Raw genomic sequence first — 17,697 nt, 5'->3', positions numbered from 1 at the left:
TCGATTAATGTCCCCTGGTAGAACCTTCCCAGGGCAATTGCCACTCCGGATGTGGCCAATCCGGTCAAAATGCCCATTTTCATTACCAGTTTCAATAACCATGAATTTATATACCCATATTGCCCCAAGTCGTATGGTTCGATTAATGTCCCCACGGTAGAACCTTCCTGAGTGCACTGGCCACTCCGGGTGTGGCCAATCCAGTCAAAATGCCCATTTTTATTACCAGTTTCAAAACCATGAATTTTGATACCCATATTGCCCCAAGTCGTATGGTTCGATTAATGTCCCCCGGTAGAACCTTCCTGAGGGCACTGGCCACTCCGGGTGTGGCCAATCCAGTCAAAATGGCCATTTTCATTACCAGTTTCAAAACCATGAATTTTGATACCTATATTGCCCCAAGTCGTATGGTTCGATTAATGTCCCCCGGTAGAACCTTCCTGAGGGCACTGGCCACCCGGGTGTGGCTAATATCCTATAAATGTGTTGCCACATTTCATGCGAACTATTTAAGCTAACAGATAGCCTCAGAAAAATTCAGTGCCTTACGAGGTTTCGACAAAAGCGGATCCATGGTGGTAATTTTATCACAGAGAACAGATGTACAACTTAAATGGGAAAGTTGTGTAAAAACCGTTACGAATTATTTAAATTTGATTTGTGAAGCATCCGCTAGAGGCGCCACTGTTGACCCCGGTTCGACCAATTTGACAGATGTTTTTGACTGTTATCGTCTGTAAACGTCAAAGCCAAAGTAGAAGCAAAAAGAAGACTGAGTTTAAAAATGGGCCGTAGGTGTGAATTTGCGGGTTGTAGGAACGTTTCCGGCCTGTTCCCAGAGCGAAGAACTTATCATGGCTTTCCGAAGGATGCTGCTCTGTAAGCATTCTTGAAGATAGCGGAAACATCACATTTCTGAATGATTTTTTTATGATTTTAATTTTATCTTTTTCAACAGCTGTCGCCGGTGGGTGGCCAACTGTGGGAATCCGGAAGTTGACGCTGTGTTTCAAAAGTTTGGACAGACCGGTTTGAAACAGTGAAAAGTTTGTTCATACCACTTTTCGGAAATAAATAAAGTGCGAGAAAACGATTCATCAAATAATTTTCGAACAACAAATTTAGACCGGTTCCAGCTGCTGTGCCAAGGTCTCGAATCCAGGTAGCCAGCGGCCAGGTTTTGTCAAACGATGACTGCAGGAGTGGCGAATCGCGTGGGATACCTACTTCGGTCAACTGGGCCGAGCACGAGACCGTCGACCCGAGGAAACTCGACGTGCCCGACAAACCTAGTTTTCCTCCACAAATTCGTCACCTTGAAAGCGACAGATCAAGCGGTGTCCGCGGCTATGATCAAGGATCAAGTGGTGTATGCCACGAACAAGATCTGCTTACAGAGACGGACCAGATGGTCAGCTGGACCTATCTGCCCCATAACACCAACGAGTCGATCGGAATGCCAGATTAGATCATCGAGCTCGAGCTGCTCGAATCATCCGACGACGCTCCCACACATCATCTAAACCAGGTCCTCGAGAACGGCGAACCAAACAACTCCCTGGAAGTCAGCACCCACGAGTCGATCGGACAGCCAGATGAGATCAAACCTACCCGCCTAAAGTTGACCAATGAACTCTGTTTTTTATTTGTAACCCTAGATTTTAATCAGCAATGAAGCTTGTTCTTTAATAAAACACAAAGGATTAAAAACACACAATGACTCAGCTTTCTAAAATTCTATTTTCTAGATGCTTCAAAAGTACATATCTCTTGCTTCATTTTGGGTGGTGAAAGGTTGGAGATGGTTTACCGCACTCTCCGAGAAGTTCCGGTTGATTTCAGAAGCGAAATCGTTCGCTGCCAATTTCGCAGCCCTTCGCTTAAAGTTGTTGCTGATGAACTCGTCATGGTCCTGCCTTGAAATCCCTTCGTCTTATGCAGGTTTGCCGATGTGGAACTTGTTTTTCATGTCGAACAGCTAACTATACGGTAAGGAATAAATCATTTTTGGCCATCTCCTCTTCGGTAGCCTGTGACGATAACAACTTGCCAGCGCACTGCACCACAACACCGCTCATCTGGTGACCGGGTCTTCGAAGTCACTGCTGGTTAGGCTTTTAAAGTTTGTTCACCTGTAAAAAGAATCACTCAGCCGCAATATTCTTTAATTTTACAATTTGCTGTGGCTTACCAACATTGGAAATTTCCTTAGAATTATTTTTTCTCCATAAAACGAATCACGAATCGCAGGCTATGTTTATGTTTACAATTCTGATTTGACATTTCATCACCAGCTTTGCTGACCTCGCCACCCCTGTGGGAATGTACGGCCGCAGGTACGGCCGATGCGGGGCTGATGGTCGTAAAATATTTTTCACTGGGCAGACACGCCATCTATGCGGATCTTTACACCCTTTGTAACTTATTTTGGTTTGAATTTTTACACAGCTTTTTCAATGGATTTTCCTATGTGTTATACATCTGTTCTCTGTGATTTTATTGCTCACACACACACACACACACACACACACACACACACACACGCACACATTGAAAGACACAGTTTGTGCACTAAATTGGGAGGAATTCTGTTTTTATGAAGATTGTAAGGACGGTCACCGGACCAGAATGATTTGGGGCAATAGGCTTGGGACCACATTTATAGGATATTGGCCACACCCGGAGTGGCCAGTGCCCTCGGGAAGGTTCTACTGGGGGGACATTAATCGAACCATACGACTTGGGGCAATATGGGTACCAAAATTCATGGTTTTTGATACTGGACATGAAAATTACCATTTTGATTGGACATTTTCCGAACCATACTTGTTTTGGCAATTTATTTCCACAGAGGTGCCAAAGATTGAAAACATTTTACAGGAATAAATTATTTAGGATTAAATACATAGGCAATGTTTTAAAAATATAAAATAAAATAGAATATTTTTTAGGAGTTTTGTACAAAGTTCTTTGTCATATTGGTCATGTAGAACATAACCACCTGCACCTTTTTTTTAAAATTTTACATTCTGTAGCCCTTCAAATTTAAATATTATTGTAAACCTGCATAGAAATTAGAAATGTCAAAGAAATTAACTAGAAGCAATCAACATTAGAGTCTTGTTGAACGCCAAACGTACAGTAATCAGATTTTCATTAATTCGAATATTGGAATAAATTTATCTAAATTAAAAAAAATAGGGGTTTCGTGAAAGTTCTCATTGCTCACATTCCTTTTTGATTGTTTTGACATATTAAATCCCTCTAAATTTATCTAAATCCCTTTAAAAACTCATCCAACCATGAAAGTTACTTTTTTGTTGCCTGACAGGTAGACTTTCAGGTATGTCCAAATTATCCCACAAGCCATGTCCAAATTACCCCCATAGCATGTTCTATCATTAATTGCAATTTTTGATGATAAAAATGGATAAAATGAACAATTTTAATACGTACATATTTCTGGCATCGTCCAAGCAACCCCCTTAAACAAAAAATGTCCACTTTTTTGCCATATAACCCCTGCAAAACCTTATTTCCTAACCTTCAAATATTAGAATTTAAGGCCGTGCCAACCGGCCTTTGGAAACTTTTACATATTATACCAAAACTACTTAACCTATTCCAACTTTTTTGGTTTGTCCATACTCCTAGGCCATTACTAGTACTAGCCTTATCACTTAAATTGCCGTTTTCACTTTATATCCGAAGAAAATGTGTTTTTTTAAGGGGTGTCCAAATTACCCCCACTGTCCATATTACCCCAAACTCCCCTAAGTCTTTTTTTTGTCTTTGCTTTTAATTTGTTAAATGTTAATTGTCTCTCACGTACGACAACGGCCACCGGGTGTACGTGGTGATACAAAAGTTTCGGTTATAACAGCAACATGTACGTTATAAACTCGTAAAAAGTTGAAAAATTCATTTTCTTTCGCTTTTAAAGAGCGAGCATTAAAATTCATAATATTGATGGAATTACTTAGATCCATGATTTAACTTCAGGGTAAGTGTTGGAACCCTAACGTATCTAGTGTTCCAGATACTAACAAACGCCCCCCGACAGCAGTGTGGTGAATTCGTACAAATGTCACCACACTGACACAAAACACTACGTAGGGATCTTTGTTATTGTTTTCATTTACTTACTGATTTATTGTGCTGTGATATTGTGAAATGTATCGTGTAATGCTAAGTGTAATAAAACGGTCTTTTTTAGGTCAACCTCCGACCAGGCAGGTCACCTGGCGGAGCCAGCAAACAACTTGTTTTTATTTAGTTCGCACTCTGGTCCGCTGGTTGTCCACTTCGTCTGCTGCTGGAAGAAATCGGTGAGTTGGTGGTTCTGGTCCCCGCGGAGTCGGCCCGTGGCCGAACAGTAAGAACAACATCATTGGCAAATTTTAATCCAATCTGGATAGCTTCCATCATGGTTGTAGCATTACTCATTGTTTGAATCAAACCAAACAGTGAGTTTTGAAAAAAAAAGTCAGTTTTTCAAACGTAACATCACCGAGATCAGAAGATCCCAAAGCGTTGCCAGCAGAAACATTTCAAATGTGAGGTACCTGTTCAATTTCAGGGAGATTGGTAGAGGATTTAAAATTCGTGGATGAACCCGAACCCGAAACGACGTTGGCATAAGAAATACCATTGTTGTTACCTTACTTTTGCACGGTAGGGGTATTTCTAGCATTGTTCGAGTGAGACAGCACGAACGTTTGATTTAAAGATGCAGGTACAACCTGACTTTGAGAAAATTTCGGTTTGGATTTCGGCTGATGCTTAGCACGAGAATCCAAAACTTTTTTTCTGATAGGGCAATCCCAGAAATTTGATTTGTGATTTCCACCACAATTTGCACATTTAAATTGGGTGACTTCTTTCACGGGACAATTGTCCTTGTTGTTAGAAGAATCCCCGCAAACCATGCATTTTGGAAACATAGCGCAATGATCAGTACCGTGACCTAATGCCTGGCAACGCCGTTACCGCCATGTTTCTTAAAATGCTTCCACTTTACCCGTACATGGAACAAAAACTGAACTTTGTCCAAAAGTTTCAAATTGTTGATTTCATTTCTGTTGAAATGAATCAGATAAAATTGTGAAGTCAAACCAAAGCGAGAAATATTCCCGTTTGATTTTTTCTTCATTGGTATTACTTGGGATGGGGCAAAGCCAAGCAACACCTTAAGTTCGTTTTTGATCTCATCCACCGACAAGTCGTTGGAGAGACCTTTCAGGACCGCCTTGAATGGACGAGCATTCTTGGTCCCATATGTGTAGAAATTGTGTTTGTGGTTTTTCAAATAACCAACAAAAGTTTGGTGATCTTGTAAAGATTCCGTCAACAAGCGACATTCTCCTCTTCGACCAAGCTGGAACGAAACCTTCAAATACACAGAAAAAAAATGATGGTAATATTCATCAGGAAATGGTGACAGATTTTGTGGCAAAATAAATGATAAATTTTAACACAGAAAATGATGAATTTTCATCAGTTTTTGATGAATATTCATCAGGTTCACATTTTTACACATTTTTTATGTAATATTACACAAATAAAGAGGTAATATTCAACCTACCAAATTTTCAACATTCCAAAATTCAACTTTTTTTTCTGTGTAGCAAGTTTCCTTGCAATTCTTCAGTTGCGTTCGAAAGCTGGCCAAATTGGAGACGGAAGTCACTACAATTGGCGGAGCCTTTACTCGTTTCTCGACGGCAGAAGGCTCAGTACGAGGAGAAGGATCCTTGTCAACAGTTTCGGATAAAACACCAATTGATTCTGATTCTCACATTCAGAATCAGACCTCAGAAGAGGCTGTTTTCCTTTTCTATTTCCGTTAGCCGATTTAGCGTTCATTTTGCAAGCAAAGTTCTCTCAAAATTATGGCTTCGTTTGTAAAATACAACAAAATTTCAGGTGGAGTTAGTCTTGAAAAGACTCTTTTGAATTTTGGAAAATAACTCAGGTAGTCTTCAAAAAAACTGTGAATTTTGTTTGAAAAAACTCTGAGCTTAGGTAGTAAAAAATACCGCAGCTCTAGTGCCCGTTCACCTAGAAGGTTCGCAAGACACTGATATTCTCTTACTTTGTAGTGAGTTCAGCAAGTCGTGCACATGTGGCACCGGGTACCGGTCCGGTACAGTCACTCCATTCAGTATGTATGTATGTATGATCCCCATACCCGCAGGCAACTTGGTCCCGAAACACATGTGAGCGCTAGGTGAACAATTCGATCATCTTTTACTCCATAATCTGTACACCAGGCCTGCCCAACGTCCGGCCCGCGGGCCGGATCCGGCCCGTGAAGCCATTTTATCCGGCCCGCGACGGCTTTTCAAAATAGTTCTGTGACCGACCTTTCATTAAATATTCAATTGTTTCTTTTGCTTTTGACATACAATGTTGCTAATTCAACGTTTGGTAGGATTATGTCGTTGTATTTTTTGAAATTATTTTATTTCACATCTAAACATTCTTTATGTTTGAGTTATCATTTCAATATTGATGTTATCAGAATTAATTATTAAAGGCTAGTATGGAGATCGGAAGGAAAGGGGTCAAGAAACAGCTTCACGAACAGCAGAACAAAAGAGAGGGAGCGTTTTCTTGGGGCTTTTCTTCACCCTCTCTGGCTTGCTTTCGCTGCCGCTGCTGCCCATTTGAAAATTTTCTTGACCGGTTTCTTCCGATGTGCATACACCACTTAAACTTGAAAAATTTGCAAAAAGGTTGCAAAAGACACTAAATTCTAATTTCTTAAAGTTTTGGCTGTTTTTATTTCTAATTTATTTGTTTCTTTTTTGAGAATTTTGATTTTTTTTTTCAGAGCGACTTTTCAATGATAATGTTTTGCTGGGTAAAAGCTTTAAAAAGGCAAATTAATCATATTGAAAATAAAGATCGCTGCCAATATTAAAAAATATTAAAAAAACAATCTAAAGAAGTCAAGAAATCAGATAGCATTTTTATCATAATCTTCATAATTTTTCTAAGAAATTTGAAGAATGACGAATCAGATATATATTTGTATACACTTTTTTTAATTTCATGTCTTTAAAATTATTTTGAAAAGTTTTGTAAAATATTTGAATAAAGGTGCACAACAACTCGTTGATTTTTCAAACTTGAATAAAAACTTGCAACGACGAAATTGTGATATTTTCTTTTAGTTAATGATTTCAGGGAATTCAATTGCAATCGACAAAAACAATTACAATACCATTTTGTCCAAAACAAAATAAAAGTAAATCAAATAAACACATCTTTGAAATTAATCTTTGTATTTCTTTCTTAAAATCAAGTTATTTGAATCTTATTTGCTACACTTTTTTTTATGTATTTGTTTACTTGAATTAACCTATTAAAAAAAATTATGAAAAAATATGTTTACTGTTTTTTACTTTTACCAATATTAGTTCCGGCCCGCCTCTGCTTTAGAAAAATCAGATCTGGCCCGCAGGGCCAAAAGGTTGGGCACCCCTGCTGTACACCCACGTGCATAAGTTTTTTTGCACGAATTTCAATGCTACAAATACCGGCGCATAAAATAAAATGGTTTCCCTTTTCCCTTCCCAAGCGCAGGAAATTTGTAGCGGATATGGGGACACTTCGCATAGACGCCCTTGCTCCCATCACGTCACTGATGGTATGGAGCGACGAGAAATCAAGCAAAACAATGTAAATGGGCCCAAGCCTAAGTATAAACAAACAGTCTGTCTTGCTTTCGTCAGTGGATGTTTACATTAGGAACGAGCAGGACAGACTCTTTGTTTACACTTCGGCTTGGGCCCATTTACATTGTTTTGCTTGAAATTAATAAGCTTACCCCCCCCCCCCCCCCCCCTCGAACCTTCATTAGTGAAGCAGGCAATCCACAACTCACAGCGAACGACCGAGGGAACACCCTACCGCGTATATAGTAAGATTGGCGTGGTTTGTCTTCATTGATGTGTGTGCATGAATACAGAATACATGAAAGTATGGTTGTCTTATAAAAAGAACGAGCTCACCAGTTGATAACATTTTCAAAATCAGCTTCTCTTCAAAGGTCTCGTATGCCCACAACACATCGAAAAAGGCCTGTTCCCGCTTGGGCTGCTTCAGCTTGCCGACGCCCCACTCGTAATCTGCTCCGTCGTCTTCCTTTCCCTCCTTTTGTGGAACTGCAACTGCGTTCCACATTAACCGGTTCCGACGAACTAAACCGTGCGCCACGGCTCCGGTTTCCGTTTCGTTCACAGGGTTTTGATCTCGATGAGTCCATCTACGAGGAAACCGACGACCGCTTCGCTCTCTTCGCTCGCTAACTTTCCAATTTGGGTCAGTTCTCAAAGACTTCCGGAAGTTGACCATCTCCAGGTCGAACACACATTCACCCTGGTCATCGGAAAAGTTCCGCGACCGACCCGGAACGAGCCACGTCCTTGTTTGAACCGTCCTGCTGGAACCACTACTTGAACATTTCCACCACGAACAACACCATTCACCACTGCACTGATTAGTTCCGGAACCACTTTTTATTTTTTGGAATAACAATTCAAAGAAAAGCAGCAGCGAAAATATTTGACGTCTTTCTTCAATCATGGACTACTACGACCCCCGGTACAGTCACTTCATTCAGCTGCCGATAATCGCCGACGAATCTCCACCGGCCGTTCTTTTTGGGGACACAATGGAGCGTTGAGGCCCAGCTGCTACTGGAAGGCCGGCAAATGCCGAGCTCTGTCATGCAAACTCACTGCAAACTCCTCCTTGGCTGCTTTCAGCCTGTCCGGCGGCATTCTTCGGACTTTCGACGCCACCGATGGCCCTTTCATGACGATGTGGTGTGTTACCTCGTGCTGCACATCGGCTTGCATGGTTGCGAGTAACGTCACTTGTCAGAACTTGACCAGCAACTCACGGAAAGGATGATCCAGATGGATTGTTGTGATGCTGTGCATGGGCGTGGCCATCATGCTGCCAGCAGATTGCTGCTTCGTTGTCGCGTCGTTTTTTTTAAATCCACCAGTAAGCCAGGAAGTCTGCTCCGATTATGGCGTGGCTATCTTCCGCCACGAGGAAGTTCCAGGTAAATCTCCTACGAAGTCCGAGGTCCGTCGCAAGATATCGGTTGGCGAAGGTTTTGATCGGAATACCGTTTGCGGCATGCAGCTGGAACGGCGTCGGCGTTGACATTCTCTCCTTCCGAGTTGCCGAGACAATAGATACGTCAGACCCGGTATCCACCAGAAACCGGAGTCCACTTGTTTTGTCCGAAAGGAGGAGACGTCGGCTTGATAATTCTGCACCCACCTCTGCCGACGCAGGTGGGCTGTCCTCTAGTTTTTTTGACACGTTGAAACTGCATGGCTGCTTGCAGCGTTCAGCTGCATTGCCGTATATCTTGTGGTACCAGCACAACTTTCACCCATAGAAGGTGTTCTGGATCGAGATGCAGAGCGAGACCGTTTCTGGTTGGGGTTCACTCTGAGTCGACGAAACTCCGTGCTGAGAACTTCCAGCTTCTGTTCCAATTGTTCCAGTTGATCAGTTGAGGTGTGGGACTCCCACAACAACACTTAACAATTGTTAGAAAGCAAATATCTGGCTTATTTCAAGATGTTTGAAGTGTCACTTGACTATTTCGAAAGGTATTGAAAAGTAGTTCCATGGGAACCGGTATCCGGTTATCTGAATCATTTCACGATGTATGATAAGTTGCTTGACAATTATTAGTAGTTTTGTAAAGTGTCCCCATAGAAACCGGTATTTATCAAGAGTTATAAAGCAAATATTTGACTAATTTCAAGATGATTGAAGTATCGCATGACCATGAACCACTCATTTATGATAAATGGCCCCATGGGAAACGGTATCCGGGACATACCGGTTTCAGAAAAGTGGTCCCATGGAAACCAATATCCGGAACATTCGGAGTGGCCATACTTTGACAAGATCTTGTCGAGGGTACTTGACCATAGTTATAATGCTAATATCTGGCTAGTTCCATGAGGTTTGAAGTGGTTCTGATAAGTGGTCTCATGGGAACCGGTTTCCGGAACATCCGGGGAGACCATATTTGGACAGGATCTTGTCGAGGATACTAGAAATGAGTTGTAGAGTGAATATCTTTCTGATTGCTCAATGTTTGAAGTCTCGTTTGACCATTTTGAGTGGTTTTGAACGATGGCCCCACAGGAACCGGTATCCGGAGCATCCGGGGTGACCATACTTTGACAGGATCTTGTCGAGGGTACTTGACAAGAGTTATAATACAAATATCTGGCTAATTTCAAGATGTTTGAAGTGTCGCTTGACCATTTTGAGTGTTTTGAACAATGGCCCCACGTGAACCGGTATCTGGAACATCCGGGTCGGCCATACTTTGACAGGATCTTGTCGAGGACACTAGAAATGAGTTGTAGAGTGAATATCTTTCTGATTCCTCGATGTTTGAAGTGTTGCTTGACTATTTCGAGTGGTTCTGAAAAATTGCCCCACGGGAACCGGTATCCGAAACATCCGGGGTGGCCATACTTTGACAGGATATTGTCGAGAGTACTTGACAAGAGTTATAATACAAATTTCTGGCTAATTTCAAGATGTTTGAAGTGTCGCTTGACCATTTTCAGTGGTTTTGAACAATGGCCCCATGGGAACCGGTATCCGGAACATCCGGAGTGACCATATTTGGACAGGATCTTATCGAGAGTACTTGACAAGAGTTATAAAACAAATATCTGTAACCGATGGCAGTTCCTGACCCAATCGTTACTGTGGCTCTGTTTGTTTCGCGTTAAATATATGTGCTAAAATACAGGAGAATGCTTTAGTTATTGGGCGGAGCTTCACTACTCCCACTGGCTAGGGCAAACAAAAGCCAAGACACCCTAGCAGTACGCAGCCAGTTCCATACCCCCACGATTTCTACCCCACTAGAACGAGACTACATGCTTTGGTAGCCGATTGGTAGCAGCAGATGACAGGTGCCTGGTAGGCAGCAATACCGGAGATGACTTGTGAATTCAAGAACCGGGATTCGGTCTATTTGCCCGGAAGGCCCGTAACCGAACAGACTGACAGTGTCTGAGTCAGTCAGATAGCAGGTAACTTGCCAAAGCCGTAAACCCAGTGCCAACCTAACCTTACCGTGTCCTTTGAAAGGACCCCTCAACCTTTGTTTAAGGTTCATCCCGGATGTCGCGGAGATGACCAGTGGAACCCAACAACCCGAAGAAGTGACCGACGTCCTGGCGCTCGACTACGGGCAATGTTCCGGCCAATCGCCAACACTGGCCGAAGTCCCGATCCGTCAACACATCGGGAAGAGCCCAGGACAACCGGATGGGTCCAAGCAGCGCGCGACGAGAACCGCTACCAAGCACCAGGATGCAGATCCAAGACCGCGGCCGAAGCCGACGGTCGAACCCAGATCGCTGGTGGATGGAGCAGAGGTGACGACGCCGAGCTGGTGGGGCCCCAAGAAGCAGAAGAAAAGGTCAGATAGAATAAGAAAGTGGGACTGTTTGAGGTTAGGAGAAGGAGGAAAGTTAGTAGGAGAAAAGTGGGAGAATAAAGTGTGCACAAAAGTTTAATAAATGTGGTGTTTCGTTTAGTAGCTTTAGTGTTTTCCTGTATCCGTCAAAGTTAGTGTGGATAAGCGTGCCGACCTTGAGGTGTTTTTGTAGAGTCCCTGTATAGATGAAGGTCTCGGCTAACCTGAAGTTACACTTTGGCGCCCAACATAAACTAGTCTTACCAGCTAGCTTTGAGGGTACAGTTCGGGATCACTTGAGTACACTAAACACCCACGGAGGTCTCTGGGAAAACTGCCCGGATTCCTTAAAAATAGCGATTAGCAGTGAGCGATTGATTCCACTCTAATCCACAATGCACACGGAATTTTCATTTATGTTAGAGGGGTTACTGTTGTCCAAAAGTTAAATGTGAAAAGCATGAAAAACGATCGTTTAAAAAGTGAGTTGCTAATCTAGTCAAATTTTAAATTGTTTCTATGTTTGTGTTATTGGTCGGAGGGAATGAAAAGACAGCAAAAACCATAGTGATTTATTTTTCAAAAACCTAAACTGTGATATACAATCCAAAAAGCTCATTTAGATATCGAGCGTGAACAAATTGTAGGTTATAAAATTATTTTTCAACGTGCAAAATCGTGTCACTAGGTAGTTCTTTTCAAATTTTATCAAAATTCTTCACGTTGGCCATCCCAACGCAGTTTCTGTGATGAATCAGTTGGTTGATGAGTGAATGTAGCAGCAATTATTTGATTGAAGGCAGTCCGAGCGGATTTTGGTACCGTTTCGTTGATTTAGCCAAAAGTATTGTGATGAAAAACAGCATGCAAATCTGGAATTATAGAAAAATAATGTTAGCAAAAATATATCAAATTTTGTGAAGTTTTACGAATTTTAAATTGTATGTTGTGAGTAATTGAATGAATGAATATGAGTAATTTAATGATGAATGAATGATGTACTGGAATGGTGAAATATTTCACCGATTTTCCCACCCAATTACCCCCCTGAGAGAAAACGCAAGTGAGCGTGAAGGAAAAACATTGAAATGAGAGAGAATTGAACATCAGTAGTGGAGAAATATAAACAATTTTGAGAGTTTTCAGGAGAAAAGAGCGTTTAGTGAGAGGTTGTAGTGAGAATCGCTACGAGTATGAGAGAGTTAGTCGTAGGTTTCTGCATAACAAATGTGAGTTTGTTGTGTATGAGACAAGTTTTTAGCCCAAGAACAAAATTTTAGAAAATCTGTTCTCTTTTTATTAAGATTCCTAGACTTTTCTGTACCTTGTTCAAATTTGGAGTTAATGTGAAGTAGGAAGTTGAAGTTGTGTTGTGGTCGAGTTGACCAAATGTGTTTTCTCTTTATGAGAAGAATGTTGATGCTCGGAGAGGCAGAGTGTCGCAGTACTAGGTTACCTAATTTAGACCTCAAACAAGTTGATTAGATCATTTTGGGTCTCTTGTGTGTGTGGTCAACTACACTGAGAATCGATGAAGTTAATATTTCGTCTTTCGTCGAACTTTCAGAAGTAGTGGACAAACCAACACAGAGATGCCATGGATCGTTATGTGGTACCAGTCTAGGAAGGACGATGAAGATCGTTTGTGTTTGTGTGTGAAGTTGTTTTCGTAGATGTTTGTCTTACCTGTGTGTGAGATGTTATGGGACGAAGTTCCTTAGATAGGGTGGTACGCGTTGACGGCCAAATAGACCCTAAAAGTAGAGAAGGAATTAGTTGAATTACCTTACGTTGGAAAGAGCAGTACAGTTTGGCAAATAGGTACCTTCTGTTAACATTTCTTCTAGAAGGACTGTTTTGGCCATCCACGTACATCAATGCTCACCACCGACTAAGGTAGTTGCAGCTAAGTTCCGGATCTAAAGCTGCCGAGAGTAGCAAAAATAAACCTGCAGGAGAAAAAGTAAAGTTATTGTCGTAGGACATTTAAACAGCTGTTATGCTGAAAATTGGATCCAGAGAAGAAGTTTTAGAGCCTGTTCACAAAAACATCTGACGAGATGGTGAGACAGAGTTCAACAATGTTACGGTAGATGCAACTGCGTGCTTGATCGTTAACAAGTGTTTGATCTTGCATTGCGTAATAGTTGATCTAACCTGTAAATTTGTGTTTGTAGTTGTGCCTCGAGTTAGGGCAACTTTTAGAGCAGTTTAGCTCAAAGAAATTTGGTGGATTTTGGTTCAAGGGAGTCATATCTGTTAATACCTCTTCTAGATTGACTCACCCTGTTCCAAATATCGCTAATGCCAAAAGTTTTGCACCTGGAAGGCAGGTAAAAAGTACTCCAAAACTCATCTGGAAGAGTGGAGTTTGTACAAATGTTGTAAATATGCAATTGAATGTTAATTTATTGAAATTTTAGTTTGTTGCATGTTAATTTATTAAATTTTGTTTTGATTGTAAAAATGTGTTGCTCTGGAGCTAGATAGTTTACTGCATGAAAGCATGAAAGCATGGAAACATAATGCGAAATCATAGAACACACACAATTTGCCATAAGCATAAATTCTTAGAACAAGTAGAACAAAACTAGAATCAGGTGTCTCGGGAAAATACGAAGAAATAATAATCAGATCGAATCGTAACATAATTAAATCAGACATAATTATCCAATCATTTTTCATTGCAACAAAACTTGAGGTTATGAACCTGTTTTCGTTTTCACTTTTATTGATGAGTTACGTGATAAAAACTTAGGAGTTTATTTCTCAAGCGAGTACTTGACCAGCATGTTGGTATCTCATGATTTGGAGAGTGTTTGCGTGTAAATTACTCAAGTTTTTATCAAATATTTCATCGATACTTACCACAGAATAATTTTGAAGCCATGCATCATCACATTTCATAACAAATCTGTTTGACAGTGACAGATAGTTGACAGATCTAAGTTTCCCGAACATCAGTAACACACACAACGAAGCAGTTGATAAGATTACACTTGAAAAATTGAAGTACTAGAACGAAGTTTGATAAGGACTTGTGTGCAATATTGCATGGGAGTACACGGAAAGTCCAATTTTGTAAATTTTTGTACAGTTTTGTAAATATTATTTTAATTTAATCCTTATTGATTATTTTAATGTGTAGTTTGTTAAATTTTGTTGTAAATAGTAACGAAACTTTTCACGATCGGTTTAACTGAGATTAAAACTCAAACATCGTATCGCTGGAGGCCGGAGTTGAACAAACGTTGATGGCCAGTACACAGGTACAACCTGCTAAACTGCGCGGAGATGGAGGAGGTGACTCTTTTATCGTTGAAGCCTTATGACCCCGATACCGATTGTAGTACTAGTCTCGCATTAAGTGTTTTTCACAAATTTTCTTATGGATGATACGATCTAGTACAGCATGAGTGAAACATTTCGCGAGCAACCGTCGGTTAGTGTGAATTCGTCCGTGCGTTTGTTATTTTACGATGTCAAGGTTCAGAGGTACGTGTGTTTAGAGTTGTGATCTTGTGAGTTAAAAAAATATTTACTTTGTAAACATTTTTTTTCCCGAACTGGGGGAGAGTGTAACCGATGGCAGTTCCTGACCCAATCGTTACTGTGGCTCTGTTTGTTTCGCGTTAAATATATGTGCTAAAATACAGGAGAATGCTTTAGTTATTGGGCGGAGCTTCACTACTCCCACTGGCTAGGGCAAACAAAAGCCAAGACACCCTAGCAGTACGCAGCCAGTTCCATACCCCCACGATTGCTACCCCACTAGAACGAGACTACATGCTTTGGTAGCCGATTGGTAGCAGCAGATGACAGGTGCCTGGTAGGCAGCAATACCGGAGATGACTTGTGAATTCAAGAACCGGGATTCGGTCTATTTGCCCGGAAGGCCCGTAACCGAACAGACTGACAGTGTCTGAGTCAGTCAGATAGCAGGTAACTTGCCAAAGCCGTAAACCCAGTGCCAACCTAACCTTACCGTGTCCTTTGAAAGGACCCCTCAACCTTTGTTTAAGGTTCATCCCGGATGTCGCGGAGATGACCAGTGGAACCCAACAACCCGAAGAAGTGACCGACGTCCTGGCGCTCGACTACGGGCAATGTTCCGGCCAATCGCCAACACCGGCCGAAGTCCCGATCCGTCAACACATCGGGAAGAGCCCAGGACAACCGGATGGGTCCAAGCAGCGCGCGACGAGAACCGCTACCAAGCACCAGGATGCAGATCCAAGACCGCGGCCGAAGCCGACGGTCGAACCCAGATCGCTGGTGGATGGAGCAGAGGTGACGACGCCGAGCTGGTGGGGCCCCAAGAAGCAGAAGAAAAGGTCAGATAGAATAAGAAAGTGGGACTGTTTGAGGTTAGGAGAAGGAGGAAAGTTAGTAGGAGAAAAGTGGGAGAATAAAGTGTGCACAAAAGTTTAATAAATGTGGTGTTTCGTTTAGTAGCTTTAGTGTTTTCCTGTATCCGTCAAAGTTAGTGTGGATAAGCGTGCCGACCTTGAGGTGTTTTTGTAGAGTCCCTGTATAGATGAAGGTCTCGGCTAACCTGAAGTTACATATCTGACTAATTTCAAGATGTTTGCAGTGTCACTTGACCATTTTGAATGATTTTGAAAAATGGCCCCATGGGAACCGGTATCCGGAACATCCGGAGTGACCATATTTGGACACTAGAAATAAGTTGTAGAGTAACTATCTTTCTGATTCCACGATGTTTGAGGTGTCACTTGACCATTTTGAATGATTTTGAAAAATGGCCCCACGGGAACCGGTATCCGGAACATCCGGTGTGGCCATAATGTGGGCAGATTAGGTTTTTTGGCAACAATGATACTTTTTTATCATATTTGCTGTTAATATTGAGGATTACAATGATGTTTCATTCAGATCTATGACCAAGTTCTGCCTAGCTCCGAGAACTTCCAGAACCGGTATCCGGAACATCCGGTATTGGTTCTACGTAACCGGAAGTTGATCTGTGTGACTCAGAAGTGTTAAAAGAGCAAAATTGGTTGAAATTTATGGGTTTCCCAATTTTTTACAATAGATTATCCTCGATTTTTCACTCAGAGACAGCTAGTTTTGCCTCCCCTCAAAGGGGGAGGGGTCAGGGGGGATGGTTCATCTCTAATCCCCTTGATTTTGCAACTTGAAGTACTCAAATCGGTTGAAAACTGGCTGAGCTACATCGATTTTACTAAACACAAAACGTCCCGGGTCTTTACGGGTTAAATCAAACTCACAGAAAAATACAAATTTCTAGTTAACAAAAGCTTCGACCAAATCAAAAAGCAATTCAATGATTAAAAAGTTGTTTAAATTCCGTACAAATCCGTATTATGCGTAAAATTCCCTACACAAATTCCGGCCTGTTAAAAATCCGAAGAGGTTCGAACATCCGAATGGTAAGGAAAAATCCGTACAGTTGGTAGTCTTAGATATACCCAAAGAAGCCATTTTGCATAATTAATTTGTCCATACAATTTTCCATACAAAGTTGGTAGGCGTGGCTAAATGGTTACGCTGTTCGCTTTGTAAGCGGAAGGTTCTGGGTTCGATTCCCATCTGCTCCTATCGAGAAATTATGGAAAGAAGGAATTCTGAACACTTGAATATGAACGAAAAATTATTCATTAGCTTGCGACGGGGTTCGATCCCCCGTCCTTTAGGTAAGCAGAAAAAAATGCTAAACACCAGACCATCGAGGCTTAGTTGACTAGAAGGATTAAAAAAGCTATAAGAATCCAAGAAACTTGATTGGAATCTGAGAACCTAAGAACAGGACAATGCAATGTTGAATTCAAGAACTTATTCGGTTGCATACTCGTTAGGCAAATATTGAACTTTCAACACGACCAGAATTCACCACAAAAAGCTTGGTGAACCGAATTGGAAAGCTTTCAAGATGAATCTAAGAACATACGAAGAATTAAGGACTATAAATAACTTTGACTGGCCACATCACTTACCACGGTGAATCCTTGCTTAACACCCGTCTTACTTACCCCCTCGAATCTCACGTGATACTTTGTAGAAGAAGCAGCTGATTTAGCGGTCTTCATCACTCAAGTATCGGACTAAAATTCCCATCCACTTCCCTCACTCAAGTATCGGACTGAAATTCCCATCCACTTCCCCGTGTCTTACCACTGGTCGTGGCCGGCGCTGTGATTGATTAGCATGATAGGGACATTTTAAAG

The 17,697-nt window shown here is 41.5% G+C and overlaps 2 protein-coding genes and 1 long non-coding RNA gene across 9 annotated transcripts in view; 2 read left to right on the top strand and 1 right to left on the bottom strand.

Annotated features, from left to right (window-relative positions):
• LOC119770216 (JNK-interacting protein 3) overlaps positions 1–17,697 on the top strand; it is a 427,739-nt gene that overhangs the window by 18,838 nt on the left and 391,204 nt on the right. Inside the window, exon 2 of one of the 7 annotated variants that reach the window (XM_038264658.1) lies at positions 4,220–4,331. The exons of the other annotated variants lie outside the window; for them this stretch is intronic. The gene's annotated coding sequence lies outside the window, so the exon portion shown is untranslated. The remainder of the gene's footprint in view (positions 1–4,219; positions 4,332–17,697) is intronic. 7 annotated transcript variants of the gene reach the window in all.
• LOC119770222 lies at positions 12,233–13,424 on the bottom strand. Its single transcript, XR_005278722.1, has 3 exons — positions 13,314–13,424; positions 13,175–13,242; positions 12,233–12,360 (listed from the first exon to the last, which is right to left on the bottom strand). It is a non-coding gene; the product is annotated as an uncharacterized LOC119770222 (long non-coding RNA).
• Positions 14,694–16,355, top strand: LOC119770219. The gene is made up of 2 exons (XM_038264663.1): positions 14,694–15,430; positions 15,489–16,355. The coding sequence occupies exon 2, from the start codon at positions 15,533–15,535 to the stop codon at positions 15,917–15,919; it is 387 nt and encodes a 128-aa protein (XP_038120591.1). The 5' UTR covers positions 14,694–15,430; positions 15,489–15,532; the 3' UTR covers positions 15,920–16,355.

Source organism: Culex quinquefasciatus, chromosome 3 (genome assembly GCF_015732765.1).
Source record: "Culex quinquefasciatus strain JHB chromosome 3, VPISU_Cqui_1.0_pri_paternal, whole genome shotgun sequence".
In the NCBI taxonomy this organism is placed as follows: domain Eukaryota; kingdom Metazoa; phylum Arthropoda; class Insecta; order Diptera; family Culicidae; genus Culex; species Culex quinquefasciatus.
The sequence above is the reverse complement of the archived record's forward strand: the minus strand, read 5'-3'. Positions and strand labels throughout refer to the sequence as shown.